This window comes from Phaeoacremonium minimum, assembly GCF_000392275.1.
Source record: "Phaeoacremonium minimum UCRPA7 unplaced genomic scaffold PA7_03_scaffold_492, whole genome shotgun sequence".
In the NCBI taxonomy this organism is placed as follows: domain Eukaryota; kingdom Fungi; phylum Ascomycota; class Sordariomycetes; order Togniniales; family Togniniaceae; genus Phaeoacremonium; species Phaeoacremonium minimum.
Window position 1 is genome coordinate 5,081 of NW_006921394.1, and position 16,115 is coordinate 21,195.

General features: G+C 51.1%; 5 protein-coding genes across 5 annotated transcripts; 3 read left to right on the forward strand and 2 right to left on the reverse strand.

Moving 5' to 3' along the window:
* Positions 1–344: 344 nt before the first annotated feature.
* UCRPA7_6686 (putative dihydrodipicolinate synthetase protein) lies at positions 345–1,286 on the forward strand (the record flags this gene model as incomplete). Its single annotated transcript, XM_007919223.1, has 1 exon — positions 345–1,286. The coding sequence occupies one exon, from the start codon at positions 345–347 to the stop codon at positions 1,284–1,286; it is 942 nt and encodes a 313-aa protein (XP_007917414.1).
* Positions 1,287–2,827: 1,541 nt separating this feature from the next.
* UCRPA7_6687 (putative polysaccharide export protein) lies at positions 2,828–4,186 on the forward strand (the record flags this gene model as incomplete). Its single annotated transcript, XM_007919224.1, has 2 exons — positions 2,828–3,463; positions 3,524–4,186. The coding sequence occupies 2 exons, from the start codon at positions 2,828–2,830 to the stop codon at positions 4,184–4,186; spliced, it is 1,299 nt and encodes a 432-aa protein (XP_007917415.1).
* A 235-nt stretch (positions 4,187–4,421) lies between these two features.
* UCRPA7_6688 (putative peroxisomal membrane protein) lies at positions 4,422–5,436 on the reverse strand (the record flags this gene model as incomplete). Its single annotated transcript, XM_007919225.1, has 5 exons — positions 4,422–4,801; positions 4,893–5,023; positions 5,101–5,145; positions 5,197–5,312; positions 5,410–5,436. 5 exons carry the CDS (start codon positions 5,434–5,436, stop codon positions 4,422–4,424), a joined length of 699 nt encoding a protein of 232 aa, XP_007917416.1.
* A 2,788-nt stretch (positions 5,437–8,224) lies between these two features.
* Positions 8,225–9,568, reverse strand: UCRPA7_6689 (putative ribosomal large subunit protein; the record flags this gene model as incomplete). Its single annotated transcript, XM_007919226.1, has 9 exons — positions 8,225–8,260; positions 8,318–8,375; positions 8,433–8,507; positions 8,651–8,670; positions 8,724–8,777; positions 8,826–8,844; positions 8,926–9,045; positions 9,101–9,501; positions 9,566–9,568. 9 exons carry the CDS (start codon positions 9,566–9,568, stop codon positions 8,225–8,227), a joined length of 786 nt encoding a protein of 261 aa, XP_007917417.1.
* A 5,390-nt stretch (positions 9,569–14,958) lies between these two features.
* On the forward strand, positions 14,959–15,624 carry UCRPA7_6690 (putative aconitate hydratase protein; the record flags this gene model as incomplete). The annotated part of the gene is made up of 1 exon (XM_007919227.1): positions 14,959–15,624. One exon carries the CDS (start codon positions 14,959–14,961, stop codon positions 15,622–15,624), a length of 666 nt encoding a protein of 221 aa, XP_007917418.1.
* Between the last annotated feature and the right edge of the window lie 491 nt (positions 15,625–16,115).

Sequence of the window (16,115 nt, forward strand, 5' to 3'; positions counted from 1 at the left end):
GTGCCGGGAGAAGACCAGAATCTGTCTGCGTTTGGACATGCGACATTCACTTCAACCTGCATATGTGGCGGGAGCAATTTGTTAAGACCAATCTGTGAGGATTTCATTGAGCTGAATACAGAATATCCTATCTGCTATGGGTCGTTGGTTGCCGATTTCGGGACGGGGGTGGGCCGATCGGGACAGGGCCGATCGGCATCCCCTGCCGATGCCAGGCCGGCTTCTCCTTCACTCACCCCTCGCTCGACGAATTCACAAACCCTTGCTTTCGATTTCAGAGCACAACAAACTTATCAAGACTGTCCACAATAACGTAGTTTTCAAACGCCGAAATCAATATTGTCATGGCATTCCCCAAGGTACCCGCCAGCGGTGTCTGGTGTCCCGCTGTCACTATGTTTGATCCAGCAACGGACAGTCTCGACTTGGAGGCTCAGGCCAAATATTACTCTTACCTATCACAAACGGGTCTGGCAGGACTGGTCATTCTCGGCACAAACGCCGAGGCGTTCCTCCTCACACGCGAGGAGCGCAAGGCACTCATCGCAACGGCGCGCAGTGCCTGCGGCCCGGATTGTCCGTTGATGGCTGGTGTGGGCGCGCACTCAACCCGCCAGACTCTGGAATTAGTCGAGGACGCAGTCGCAGCCGGCGCGAATTATCTATTAGTGCTTCCACCTGCGTACTTCGGAAAGGCCACCACCCCTGCCGTCATCGAGAGCTTTTTCGCAGACATCGCGGAGAAGAGCCCGATACCGGTCGTCATTTATAACTTCCCGGGCGTCTGCAACGGTGTCGACTTGGACTCGGCCATGATCGCCAAGCTTGCAAAGCGACACTCCAATATTGTCGGGGTTAAACTGACATGTGGCTCAGTTGCCAAAATCACCCGCCTTGCTGCTGAGCTACCATCGGAGCGTTTCGCCGTCTTCGGGGGCCAGTCGGATTTCCTACTCGGTGGCCTCGCTAGCGGTTCTGCTGGCTGTATCGCTGCATTTGCCAATGTGTTTCCCAAGACAATTGTGAAGATCTACAACTTGTGGAAAGAAGGCAAGACCCAGGAAGCCCTCCTCCTACACCAAAAGGCTGCACTGGCAGAGCAACCGTGCAAGAGTGGTATTGCCGCAACAAAGTACGCTGCTGCTATTTTCACTGCCAAAGCTGCTGGTATCGAGGATGCCGTGACGAAGATGCAACCCAGGAGGCCGTACACCGCTCCTTCGGAAGACGCGAAGAAGGTGGTCCAGGAGACCATGGCCGAGGTCGCCACGCTTGAGTATCAATGATTCATTTGATCTGAGAAGACTTACTTTGCGAGAAGGAAGTGGATATGTCGAGATGGATATAAAAGTCATAGAACGCGATATTCCATGTATTTAACTGTGATAGACTTGAACTTGCAGGACAAGCTGCCTCATTCGTACCCCGTTGCTCACATGACGTGCCTTTCGTGGTTTGTCAACAAATCCCAATATTCGCAAGAAAGGGGTACAGAAACCAAGAGTCATGTGAAGTAAGCCTAATTCAGAAGAGTACTCTTGCTTTTCTTCCGTGCAGTTCGTGTCCAGGAGGATCGTCGATTGTCGCCGTTCTGAACAAGCAAGCGGCACAAAATCTCGATATGCATGTGCTCTACCACGATATTCACGGCATGATTCAGGTCGTTTCGCAGGACGATGATCTGAAAGAGGTGAAATTTATGGGAACTTTGTGGCGGCTGCTTGGCGAAGTCCAACGACCTAGTGAACCGCATACCTGATATTACGCGAATGCTTGAAGGATTCTCGTGACCGCCATAACTAACCGTCGTAACGACAGCTTGTTTGCCTTTGGAGAGCTGGCGGGGGATTTTTCTTCTTCAGCTATACTCGACTTGTTTTTCGAACCGCCAAATATACCACCATGTACTTGCAGTCTAGTCTCCTTGCCCACTTCATTACACAGCTAGCAGACACGATCATGAAATTGATGCAGGCCTTGCCAATGGGATCTCACGAAAGGTTGGGGGGAGAACATACCACGCGAATAGGCCGTTATTTGTAGCTATAACGTTGTTCCGGTATCGCAATGTATTAGTGAGAAAGGCCAGCGATGGAATTATAGATTCTTCCTATTTATCTCAGAGGGTGAGCATCGTACACTTCACTGCCATGTTTCCTCGGACTGCGCTGCAGCACTGTCTTTTGAATTCGCCGGGAAGACCAGTGCCCATCGAGGTGATTGTCGATCGTGGCATTTCTATCGACTTAACCAGTTGGTAGCACATTGAGCCACGCAGCTCGTTCTATAACCAATCACAAAAGGAAATATCAGCGTCACGGAAAGGATCACTTTACATGCTCCTGCTCTGCTTTGAATTCGTGCTGATTTCCAATAAGTTGGACAATACGAAGTAGAAATCACGCTCTTGAGATGTGAAGCTACCACCAAGATATCTAGGTACCTATCCATATCTGGCCTGGAAGAGTGGTTGAAGGTGAGACTGCCAACTTTATTTAATTAACGTTAGTGGATTAGGTAGGTACTTCCCCTACTGTAGGTACCTAGGTACCCAGCCAGCGTACGATACCCACTTTACCTAAGAGGACATCTCTTGGCGCGTCGTCCGTGGAACCTCGGAATCTCTACCATTTGGCGTGCACAAGGCACGCTTTCAGTTACACTTGATCGGCAGAGGACAATGTGAGCTCGAGCAAGGGAAGGCGATGCACACTCTTGTAGGTCCCTTGATAGATTGTCATTTCCCGTGACCTCTATTCCTTTATTTTGATTGAATATAAATAATTTTTTTTGTCGTCATTGAAGTCGCGCCCATGTCGGATTCGCGATGCTGCTCTCCCGGTACCGTTTCTCGAGGCTGCTGAGATCTCTTCGCCAATATCGCCGTCCTCTCCTGCAAATCATCGCCCTTCTTTTCGTTATCGACGCCCTATGTCTCATCGCGGACCGGCCGCAGACCGTCCGAACGCCTCTCCTGCCCCGAACCACTTCGGGCGTCTCGAAGAAACACGATGCGTCTGCAAACACGACCATTTTCATCGCTTCCGTGCATCGTAACACCGAGGGTATACTAAAGTCAGCATGGAACAAAGCGGTTCTCGACCTCGTGGACTTCTTGGGGCCTCCCAATGTCCATATTGTCGCACTGGAGTCCGGCTCCCAAGACCAGACCAAAGAAGCCTTGACCCAACTAAAGGAGCAACTGGACGCCCGCCATGTTTCCAACACGGTTGTCTTGGGTATGACGGTGTGGGAGCAGCTGGAGGAGCTGGATGCCCGTCCGGATCCCCAGGCGCCCAGGAAAGAGGGCTGGATCTGGAACAAGGAGGACAGCCACTACGATATGAGGAGAATCCCATACCTGGCCCGGGTCAGAAACCAGGCAATGGAGCCTCTGGCAGCGCTCCAGAAAGAGGGCAGGACGTTTGACAAGGTGTTGTGGCTCAATGATGTGGCATTTGACGTAAGTTTTCCCTTTCTGTGCTGACTGTGTCGGATGAGCACTGATGTGTTGCACGAGCAGACCGAGGACTTCCTGACTCTCCTCCATACGCGCGACGGTTCTTATGCCGCCGCCTGTAGTATGGACTTCAAGGAATATCCGCTCTATTACGATACATTTGCCTTACGGGACGAACAGGGGCAGAAGGCTGTATCGCTATACTGGCCGTGGTTCCTGAGTCTAGAGGCCAGGAGGGCAACGAAGCGAGGAGAGCCTGTCCGCGTCAAGTCATGCTGGAACGGCATGTTGCTCTTCGATGCGGCACCGTTCTACGCAGACCCGCCACTCAAATTCCGGGGCCTACCCGACAGTCTAGCGGATCTGCACCTGGAAGCAAGCGAATGCTGTCTGATCCATGCAGACAATGCGCTGAGCACGGAGCAGGAGAAGGGTGTGTGGTTGAACCCTAATGTCAGGGTGGGCTATAACGAGGAAGCATACCAAGATATTAGGGGGCACAAATTCCCCGGCGTTGCCGCGACGGTGACGGGAGCATGGATAAACCGATGGCAACGCTGGAGAGGCAGTGTGCAGCAAACTCTGGAACAAATTCCCGTGCAGACGAGGCTGGCCCAGTGGAGGGAATCTGTTCCTGATGGCGGCCTGCCCAGGATCGAACCCGGCGACTTTTGCATAATCAACGAGATGCAAATCATGTGGCAGAATGGCTGGAAGCATCTCTGAGTCTTCTAGAAGTACGACTAGTTGTACAAAACATGCAAGCAGATGGTTCTATTCAACGCTGGTTGGTATTTCCCGCGGTTGAACTCTCAAAGAGATGTCTCTATCTTCTCTTCACATGATGCCACCCATGGGTGAAAGCGCCCAATACCCGTAACGCCGATATGCTTCTTTCTAACATGTTAATGGTCACAATGCAGCAGCGATGGCTGCTGCTCTCCCTCGGCTCCTTACTCTACTACTTGTTATGCCAGAGCAACGTTCTCAGACTATCCCAATCGTTACTCTGGACGTAGATGTAGTTCATACTACTCCTGAGACTTGGCTGCAGGTCCTCTGGGTAGTACCTGAAGAGCCACATCACCATGCCCCAACTCACGCTGGCGAACACTGGCCAGGCGTAGTAGCTGACCTTGGAAGCCACAGGCTCCTTTGAGATGATGGGCAGGCCGATCGGGGAGTCCGCCCTGACGGCTAGCCGCGCGAGGGCGAGGGCGACTCTAGCAAACACGTAAATGACGATTTGTTGGTTGACGGAGGAGATCTTGCCGTGGCGAGAACGGCCGCCAAAGACAAAATAACCGCCGAGGAGGCCGGAGATGAGAGGATCGTACGGGCCTGAAAGAAGCCCAAGCAGTTAGCTCAAATCCATGTTCTCCGGGGGGTCTAATTGGCCCGCATATGAAAAGCCGTAAAGCAGTTGACTGACCTTCCTTGCCCGGGGTTGGCCCGAAATGCTTGAGCAGCATACAGGTGAGCTTGTATATGGTCGCGAACTTGGCGAGATTGCGTGCGTGTGTGCGGGTTGCTTTGTATACGAGCCAGATCTTCTCGCGGACGCTATTGTTCAGCAAATGTCAGAGGAGGCTATTGTCGGGCCGAGAGAGAGGAGACTTGGAATGAGGACGAGCACGTACGTTCCAGATCGAAAGAGAAAGATCATGCTGAAGAATAGTATGCGCCTGTTAGCATTGTTGGATTCTTATGGCGAAAGGGGGGCCGGGAAGCCGTACACAAGCGCGTGGGGAAAGCGGACTTTGGTGCCATAGACGGCGCCATTGCGAGCGGCCTTGAGGACGGCGAGGAGGTCATGGTAGCGAGGATCGAGGATGATGCGCTCAATGGCCGCCTATGCAAAGTGAGAAGAAGCATCGTTGTCAGCCTGGATCTGGATCTGCTGGTGTGGCCAAGCGAGCGTTGTTGGCGGGCATCTGGGGATTGCGCACCTTGAGGCCATCGAGAGCGGCTGGCATTGTGCCTCGGTAAATCTACAGTGGCGGCCGGCAGGGCGGCAACTGGAGCGTGTCGCGCGTGCTCTCTCTCTCTCTCTCTCCTTGTCGCTCTGTCGCTTTGCGTGCACTCGATGGTCGAGAGGGCCGCGATTGATAGGAAAAGGTCACGTCATCGGCCGACGGTTTTTTTTTTTTTGCTGTTTCTGGTCGAGAAAGCAAGAGCAATGGAGAGGTCGAGGCGCAAGGTCAAGATCGGGTGACGGGGGGAATGTGAGAGTTGGTGGAAAGCAATGATGTATGAGAGGTACATGTAGGTAGCTACCGCTACCTGGGCAGTACTGCGTACACTCCTGCCAGGTGCCTAGGCTAGGCAAGCTAATCTGCCCGCGGGACGGCATGTGAGTGAGCATGGCCGCCACCAGCAAGCTGAAGTACCTACCCATACCTTAGGGAATAATTGATTAGCAGTCTAGGTAGGTACCTACCTTGGCTCGCTTGGTAGCTCTCTCCACATTCCCCCGCAGACCTTACCTACGCTCCTGGCTCTTTCGGCTACCTACCCAAGTAGTGTACAAGTACAGGCTGTTCCTAGGTAATGTATGTGGACTCAACACTCTGCTAGGTAATGCGTAATAATGCGTAGGCCACGTCTGACCAGCCTCAGCCATTGGAGCGCTGGTACCTTGCCTGAGCGGGAGAGGCTTAGCTGGTTGTAGGCCAAGTTGAATTTCCTTTGCATGTGAATTTCCGATCCCACCTGGCGTCCAGGTTGGTAGTGATTACAACGTTATGTGTATGTAGCCTTGCAACTCAACTCATCTCAACCCATCTCAACTCAGCCAAGAACCCTGGGCTTGTGACGTAGCCCCGAGATGGAATAGTAATGTGAGAACATATCTCCCTTAGCTAGCTAGCTAGCTAGCTAGGAACGATCCGTATTCGTTTCAGTATGTATTGTTCTGGGCAATCTGATTACCAAGAACCTTCATCTTCTCCAGAGCGTTGTGATACAGCTCTGGAAGTGCCACCGGCCTAAGTAGTCAAGGGGCTTGCGTTCGGAATGCTATCAGTTTGCATAACGATGATCTTTGCAAGTACTCGTTGCTTAGCTGGCTCTATATATGCCGAGTCTCCAAGAGGAATGCCTTGCCGTCCTCCGTCAAAGTCTCGTGGACGGTTCTCAACACCAAGCCGTGCAAGGATGGCGGCGCTGCGACAAAGCCATGATTGCTCTTCAGCTTCCGGCCCGCCGTCCAGTCAATCTCCTGTCCATCCACGTCCGTAACCTTTCCTCCAACTTCTTCAAACAAGAGTATAGCGCCTGCGTGGTCCCAGATCTTAGCATATCGTTCCCGGCTCTTGTATACCCAAACTGTCGTGTTGGCCAGGCCCAGTGCCAGGACAGCCCATCTCGGCACCCACCCCAGCAGGTCACAGCCCGGAAACGGCACACCCAGCTTCTCTGTGATCTTCTTGTGAACCCCATCCACCCCAGAGTCTAGCAGGTTGAAGCACGAGACAGACCGAAGGTGCTCCGGCATCGTCGCCGCCGCCGCGTGCCGAGGTAGTCTCTGTGCCTCCACGTTGCTCACCGAACCCGGGAGCGGCCTTACGTATGCGCCAAAGTCCTTGACTGCGAACAAGATGCAGCCTCTTCCTGTTGGGTCGACCGTGTCGTTCGCAACCGGCGCCGTCGCCTCGGGGCTGATCGTCGGACACGCGACAACGCTTAGGACTTGTCGTCCGCCCTCCAACAGCGCCACGTTGACGGCATAGGCCTCACCTCGAACAAACGTCTTTGTTCCGTCAATCGGGTCAAATACCCACACCCGCTCACTCCCACCAAGAGACGCGGTCGGCAGCCCCTGCCCGCACCAGTCAATCATCTCGCATGCCTGGTGCTTCGTCTCGGGTGCTCTACACCCCCTAGCCACATCGTCGTCCGCGGTGATCGTCTGAAGCAGGTCCCACACTCGGTCTAGGAGGACAGGATTGCTTCGTAGGTCAGCGGCCGTCTCCTCGCCCACAAACCTGTCATTGGGAAAGGCATGGTGGATTGTGGCGGTCAGCAAAGCCTGGATGGCAAAGTCTGCAACAGTGACTGGGCTTAAATCGTCCTTCTCTATCACTCCTCTATCTGCCACTGAGAGAACGGCACGACTGATGGCTACTGCTTCCTGGACAGCGCCGATTGCTACCAGCAGCTCTGCGCGGTACGGGCTGTCCATACGTCAAGAGCATTCGTCCCGGCCGCCAATTGCTTCGTGTGCTTCGCCAGAATGTTCTTGGACTTCACTTTGGGCGTCTACGAGGATGGCCAAAGTAATTACGAAATGTGACCACTCCGAGGAGGTGTTTTCAAAGTGATGGCGGACCGAAGCAACTATGGGGACGGCGGGTGAGAAATTGAGAACGGCCGGGTCGCCAACGATCCACGTGGCGCGGCCCGGGCTCGGTGCCGGCCCAACTATAGAACTTACCAACATGAAGTGAAGTTTTAGCAGATCTGCTCAACGAGCTGTAATGTAGAGAGCGGTCCTTGCAAAGCCCCAGAGCTATATTGCAACGGAATCCCAGCAAAGCTGTTACAACTATCAATGCATCAAATGGCAAAAGGGGACAGTTATGCAACAGAATATCCCATGAACAGGACTGTGCGATCAGAAGTTGGTTATGCTATCATCTTGCATCTTGCATCTTGCATCTTGCCATGCGCATCTCTAAAACTGTATATTCACAACAATAGGCACTACGCCAAACGCCACCCCATGCATCTTTTTGAATCTCCCATCCTACGAATCACGTCTCTTCAGACAAGAAGCACAGCATTGACACAGCCATCATTCTAGAAGCAAGTCAGCAAGGGATCACTAGGTGTCTGAGAATAGGGGACCATTCTGACTTCGGGGTTGTTCGTGACCTGGGCCCACCTTCCCCATACAACTTTGCCTGTAGTGGTCCTGTGCGCTCGCGGTCAGCATCACATATTTCTAGATACGGTACGTGGAAGTCCTTACGTCAAACCCATCTCTGAAACGTTCACTTCCAGAATCGTGCCTTTCGTCAGAACTCCGAGCTGTGTGTATAGGGGGCTAAAAGCAAGAAATCAGCATGTGATAGACATAGTAGTCACCAAACAACGGGGAAATAGAGATTTCCAGCGAGCGAACATAACTGTTCCGCAAACATCTCCAGAACAGGTCAGAGCGAAGGTGTGTCAGCAGGATCTTCTTACTTTTGAGGGTTTTTCTTGACCTAGAAGGGTGTCAGTTCACACAAGATAGGTCATCGCAGAAGAGAAAACTTACGGATATAATGGGAAGCTGAACCGTGACACCTAGTTCTGGGTGGGTGACATTGGCCTGCACTCATTAGCGAATGACCGTAGCATGGCTATTTGGCATGCACACCTTCTTGTAACGCAAGCCCCTGGTCCAGTTGTTAGCACGATTCAGACTTTGCAAACTCCGCGATATAATGTTCCCTTCTTGAAGAAACGGCCTAACTTACATCGGTCTGATGAATCTCTCGTACTTGACTGGTCGGCGAGTGAAGTCAGGGCCGACAAACGTTGGCTTTGTGACAACACGCTTCCAGGATTTCTTCGCAGTCTTCTTGCCTGTGTTGACGCTAGATACGCTCATCAGCAAATCAGCACACCGGAACCGGGAAGAGAAACACCAACACTTTGAACATCTCCTCCTCTGAAATTCCCCTAACCTTGGGTAGCGGCACAGCGAAACGGGCTGCCTTCTCAGAGCGCTTATTCTTGATAGCGGAACTCAGAGCCTTTGCCGAGCTAGGGTTTGATCGGTCGAGCAAGTATGAGGGGACGGGGTTGGAAGGCTCTTTGTCGCCAGGTGCAGATTTGACATTGCGTTCCTCGTGGGCACGGATGGCTTTCTTCATCTGAATCTTCTCCTTGTGCCTCTTCTCGGCGTGCATCTTAGCCCGTAGACCTCGAAGATTTTGGGCCTTCTCCGATGCCTCGTGACCCTCACGGGCGGTTCGTTTTCTGAGTCGTTCTTCATGATCCAGGCGTCGACCGTGCAACTTCCGGAACCTTTCCATATACTCGTTCTGCGGCTGTTCGTGGTGACTTCAGATTAGCAAATATTGTCAAGCAACGAAGAGACTGCATCAGACGCACCATGGCGGCAAGCGGTGCCCTCTAAAGGGACTTTGGAGAGAGTAAAATATAACGCCCTGCTACGGAAAAGAAGCCACTTCTTTGTAGGCGTTCGTGGCGCTGAGATTGGAGGATGGTATCAAGGTGCGTGGGAATCGTGATACTTGCGGGATGGCAATGGAAATCGAGTGGCGGCGTATTTCCTTATCGCCTGGAGTTTTTTTCCGCTGATAACGATGAAGCGGAGACAAGGATTTTCCTGCCGACCCCACCCTCTCTGAGCATCTATACGGCTATACCTACCAGGACACTGCCTTAAAATTCTTAGCGCCTATCCAGATGCCGAACTACATACGCGAATCTCGAGAGTGGTGACCAGAACCAGAGAAGACGACGCACATTTGAAAAGTTGTTTCGAAACTAGAAATAATAGTCTATCATGTACACAGCAGATGCCTGCTGTCAGACAGCCTCATATTTCTCTACTCCATGAGTATTTAACGTCCTCCTTAGTACCTCTCTAGGCGATCTGGGAAGTAATTGATTCTAGCTACCGCGATACGCGATGCATGATCTATCGGGAGGCATCAATGCTGTCGATGCAATCCCATATCAGGTTGTTTCAGGCTGGACTCATAACTCTTTGGTATGATGGTTAATGACTATCGCTTCCCCGACGGATTTATTCTGGGGTTTTCGATCGCGCGTTGAGAGGTAACTACCCGAACCCTTATAAGGCAGAAAGAAAAAGAAAGAATACCCCATAGTCTCCCTATCTTCGCCTCACCTATGCATCTCGCTCCGAATTTCGTACTACACCTAGGCTCCAGGCGCGGTGACAGCTAGGAATAGTCTCTCCCTTTTCATGATAAGACTCAGCACAGCCACCAAACCTCCCGCGACGATGACTAGGATATAAGGTCTACACATTGCCTCTACAATGGCATCCAAGACCTGAAGTTGTAACTCTGGGCTCAATTTCTCCACGAAGTTCCCACCGACCCCGGCCACGGCAGCTTCAATCTGTTCTTGGCCAATGCTGGGCGGAAGGATACGTTGGAGCGTGTCTTCTGCTCTGTTGAGAAAGACGGCATTCGCAATGGCCAAAGAGATGGTGATCCCTGCAGTCTGCCCGAGAGCTATGAATGCTGCAGCCATGGCATGCTGCTCATCGGGAACGGAGGCCTGTGCTATCGAAAACCCTGCTTGTGTAAACATGCCAACTCCAGCACCAGTAAGAGCAGAGGCACCGTATACCCATGCTTGAGAGGTTGTCCGATCGACGAGATACATGAGAACTCCACCTGCAACAGCAAAACAGCCTCCAACCAGAAACCACGGCATGTACAGCCCATACCTGCCCGACGGATGAGATAGGAGAGCCCCTTGTGCGAGTGTAATGAACGCCATGACAAGTATGAATGGCAGTAGACGGACGGCGGCTGCAACGGCACTATCGCCCCTCGTGAACTGGAAAAAGAGGGGAATAAAGTAAACTGGCACAAATATGCCACATCCGCCCGCAGCCGTTGTGCAGAACATGATGACTACCGTGCGAGCGGACTTGGGTGACGTAATAAGGTCAATGGGGAACAGGCGCCGACTCCTCGTAACACCAACCGTGAAAGCTTGTTGAAGTCCGAACACAATGAAGAGGACACCTGCGACAACGAACAGTGCAATCTCAGGTCCCGATGACCATTCATAGAGGATGCCGCCAAAGTTTATGCCCATAGTGAAGGATACAATCGCGCCGATCAGCAGAACCGAGCCAACGAAGTCGATTTCTACCAAACGGGCCTTCAGTGAGGCACCTTGCCGAGGATCAGGAGACGGCAACACTTCGAATTTGGAGTCAGCAATTGCCTTTTGAAGACAGTGGAAGGATTTGAGAAGGCTAGAAGAGAGATATCTTTCGAGACTAGCCCTTCAAAGTTGACCGAGCCATTTTCAGCCATGCTCAAGATATGGCTCATAAATAAGAATGGACGCCAGGTTGCTTACTGAATAAATACACTGGACCAGCAAAAGCACCGATGACAAGGTTGATGTAGAATGCCCACCTACGAATATCAGTTACCGTCACGCTAAAGTTGACCGATTCGGGATTGCCTTACCGCCATGTTGCTGAAGAGTCGGCGAACGCTCCGCCAACGATCGGCCCAAGAATCTATTGAATTTGAAGTCAGTAGCAGCTTAATTATAACAGTGGATAAGTCCCGGGATGCTTTGATGGGTATGCCAAGAGCAACTTGATCTGGATTGTGGCCAGCTCTTGAATCCTAGGAGTACAGATACGAGATATGGACGTAAATTCAATATTACTTACCGTGCCAATAGCCCACGTGATACCAATGCCTGCGATATACTGCAACAAACAGAGTCAGCGAAACAGGAATTGAAATGAACGAGGGAATGACGAGTGATCATGCTCCCTGTGTTCAAGAAACGCTAAACTGTAGCCCGATCCAATATCATGAAATCGACAGGGGGGCTACAGTCAGATGACAAACAAAGGTTGAGAACCTGCTTACAATCGGACGCTCCTGGATCGAGGTCGTAGATGCAACCAATGTCATGACGCCTAGGTACATTCCAATACCTCCCAGGCCACAGAGGGCCCTTCCAACTATCCTACGACACCTGGAGTCAATAATAGCCGTTTAGTTACGGTGAAGGAGCGAGAAGAGGCCTCAAGACATCTCATGAGGACTAGATCCCCTGGAATGGACAGCGTCTTTGTCTCCAATATTCGAAGTTTGCCCATGATACGTCAGGAGGAACTGCAAAAGTTGCTTACATCGCATCCACTATTGTAGTTGATATTAATACTTGAGTAGATAGAACGAGACGTGTCTTGGCCGTGTTGAAGCCGGATAGCTCTCCCTGTTGAGTACGGGAAGTGGCCGTTTGGGTGTCTGGAGAACAAAAGGTGGACCAATGTCGAAGGATATACTTACTATTCGGTGCCGCACCGCAGACAGCGCTACCAATTTCAAAAACAACAACGCTCACAATATATAACCATTTCGGAAGAAGTTGCGAATATAATTGGCCGTATAGCAAGGTGAATGATAGAGCGCCCATGATGAAGGCCACAGATAGCCAGGCTATTTGGTCGATCGCATCGAATTGTAGAACGATTTGCGGTTGAACATCTGCAACGACGGTGTTGTCGAGAGCAAAGAGAAACGTAGACGAGAGAATCGAGACGACCACAACGACCCACTTAACACCGTGAATGTTACGCACTGGATTCTCTCGTATGGGAGGTTCTATTGGGTTGCCCTTCTCCGTGTCTGACATGTCTGTTGTCGTTTCTATCACCACGGAAGCGTCGTCAACGCCATTAATGTCATCTGTTTGTCGTACCGCCGACATCTCGTCCGGATCATTGGACATCCTGAGAAGGGATCGAGTGTCGGTCTATACTGGGGACGATGTTAAGCCGTAAATAGGTAAGAAGCACTTAAACTTGATAAATAGATACCGTACGGCTGGGAAAGATATCTCAGCTACCGTGGGAGACACGAGAATGGCCGCAACTTATACATGCGTGTTGTGTTATCGCTGTATCGCCTTCCGATGGTCTAATGACATTAAGAGTAGGCAATACTATGGCTATAATAGCCTACGCAACGGCGATACCCAAGGCTCTCGTAGATCCACATCTCCAGGCTATCGGTCAAAGCCGCTCCAGGAAGATTTTCTCCTTGACCGCATTGAAAAGGCTGGTTGTCCAAGAGCCATGTAAGCAAGCATTGTCCCAAAAAAGGCTAGATTCTAATTCATATCGCGGCTGAGTCTGCAGGTTGAACGCTGCTAGAATCTTGGAGCTCGGAGATATTATGCATGTTTCTATGTGGCCTAGACTTTACAAATGCTGCCAAACGGCGCTCCAAAGCGGCCGCCCCATGTCATCCAATCAAAAAAGGTGCCTTTCTGCACTATTTGAAGGCTGTCGGCCAATCCTGGGGTTTCAGCTTGGATCTTACATGCATCCGACTTTTTTTAAACGGCTACCTTAGTATCTGATAGGCGAGAGTGAAGCCGATGGCGGGCTGAATAATAAGATAATGTCTTCAGGGTTTCTCTGACACCTCAACTTTATTTTTGTCTTTTCTTTGCTTACCGAGGTGCTTGATTTGTGATATTGCGATCTAGTCGCCCCTGTATGACCCTGTCGATTTTCGTGGAACAACCCTGAATCGTGAGAAGAGTTTCGAAGGATCACAGCAATCACGACTTCTCGTCATGATATCTGTTCTCGGCTCCAAAACCTTGGGATTGCTGGACACGGTGTTGGCCTTGTTATTATTCGGTATCTTGATGGTTTGTGAGTCCGCAATAACATTATTCACCGGCTGATATTCTGTCAAACAGATCACGGACCTACAAACTGCAAAATGTATTGCACAGATCTTTAACGGATCGGTTCAAAAGGTACCTGGTATATCAATCCGAGGCATATGTGGAAGAATACAGGATAAAATGGGTGTCTGAGGGGCGGAATGTTGGCGAATAGGAGGGAGGGATTTCTCGATGCTCGCCATTACTCGAGTATTCCTCGAGTCGTGATTCCTTGTCGAATGTAATCATTCAATCTGGGAATAACGTTTAAGGTAACTCAACATTCAACAATAATTCCCGGCGCTGCACGACCTTGGAAAACGATACCGGCCATTATGGACCATTCCCGATATAATTGACTCGTTATATTTCCTCATCGCATTTATGTGGTTGTTTGAAGTTGGCACTGGATAGTGAGTTCTGGTTGCTTGCTTTGATCTCTGCACGTACATATTTACTGGATGTGTGTCCCCATGTACTCGATACGGCTGCTGCTCTTACTGGGAGGTCCTGTGACTTCACACCTTCATATTGTAGAAGGTTCCAAACTGCACACGGATCCTCAGCGGGAACACGAAACACGAGTAATATACCGAAGGCCAGAATCATGACTTATGAATTGACGAGTATGAGACAGACGGCCCAGAAGTGTTTCTAGGGTTCGAGCCAGATCAAGCACCAAGAAAGGCTATACATTTCGCATTTGATAAATCGCCATACTTTGTAAGTTAAGATCGATTTATATCTCTGTAGGACAAGCAGTCAGGTGTCTAGTCGTCTACTTTGTCGGCTGCGTGGCTGATGGCTTAGAGCATTGTTTGCAAAAGGATTGACTCTCCCGTATCGCGTCACCAAGGCCACATACAGGCCGCACGGACCGCGCTGCGAGCCCCACCCCAGATGCTTGGAACCTGGCGAGCTCCATTGAATTTTCTCGTAGCTGGCCTGGGTCACCTGGATGGACCTTAAAGAATCGACTCAACGGCCCATCATCTTGCTACTGTCAGCAACCTCGCCGCCCGAGGCGCCGCATCACTCCCACCGACACAGTTGCGGCAGTCACAATGAGTCGAGCTCTTCTGCGCTCTGTGCTGGAGCTGCGGACTCCTGTGGCAAGGCTCCCGCCCTCCTTCCTACTCCCCGTTCGAGCACGATTCTTCAACTCAACCTCGCACATCGTCGAGCCTACTACACAGACCGACGCTGGTCTTCCGCAAATCGCCCAGAATCAGAAGCCGCCTGCGCAACAAACGCCACCGGAAACACATCAGCCAGCAGCATCAACCGTTGCCGCGCCATCCTCAGAGCCCTCTGTGTCTTCGAATGGTCCTCTATCGGACTCTGTGCGCGCGTTGCTGCCATTGCTCGCCGCACAATATGGCCACTATATCACCATTCATATACACGGCCGTCCCTATCTCGTAACCCCCGGCGACTCCATTCGGCTACCCTATAAAATGCCCGGCGTTCTGCCAGGTGATGTTCTCCGGCTTAACCGTGCCAGCATCCTCGGTAGCCGCGACTTCACTCTCAAGGGAGCTCCTTATGTCGATGAACGATTGTTTGAGTGCCGGGCTGTGGTTCTGGGTGTAGAAAGTGAGCCAATGCGCATCAAGATCAAGAAGAAGCAGCGAAACAGGAGGAAGAAGACGGTCAGGAGCAAACACAAGTATACCGTGTTAAGAGTAAGCGAGCTCAAGATCAGCACGCCGGAGGAAGTCGAGGCATAAAGAGAGATTCAATCTCATGGCTTTGTTGGCGATTACTCTGTGGAGGGGATATACCGAATAGTCATCAAATCGTTCGATCCTGTTCACTAACATCCTCGGACTACAAATGTGGACAACCGATAGCTGCCTTGCAGCAATATGTATTATATGTCACTATAAAGAACGAGCCAGAAGGGCTGTGATGTTAGGCTCGATGCTGTATCGGGTCCAATTCGCATATGAATAGTATGATTATTCGACATTGAATCATGGACGCTGACGGGATGCTAAAGCAGCTATGACCAAAATAAGATATAACAGTGAATTCCCGTAGAGGAGAGATATGAGAGAAACAGCGACGGAGAGGCTGAGCTGTAGCCAGCGACAATGACAAGAGCCGCCTTATGAAACTCCAAGAAACAAGTAGGTATCCAAACGCTCTTCAATACTGTTTCACCAAGCCATGTCAAAGAATGCTCACCACTCCAACCCAATGTGAAAATAAAAAGACA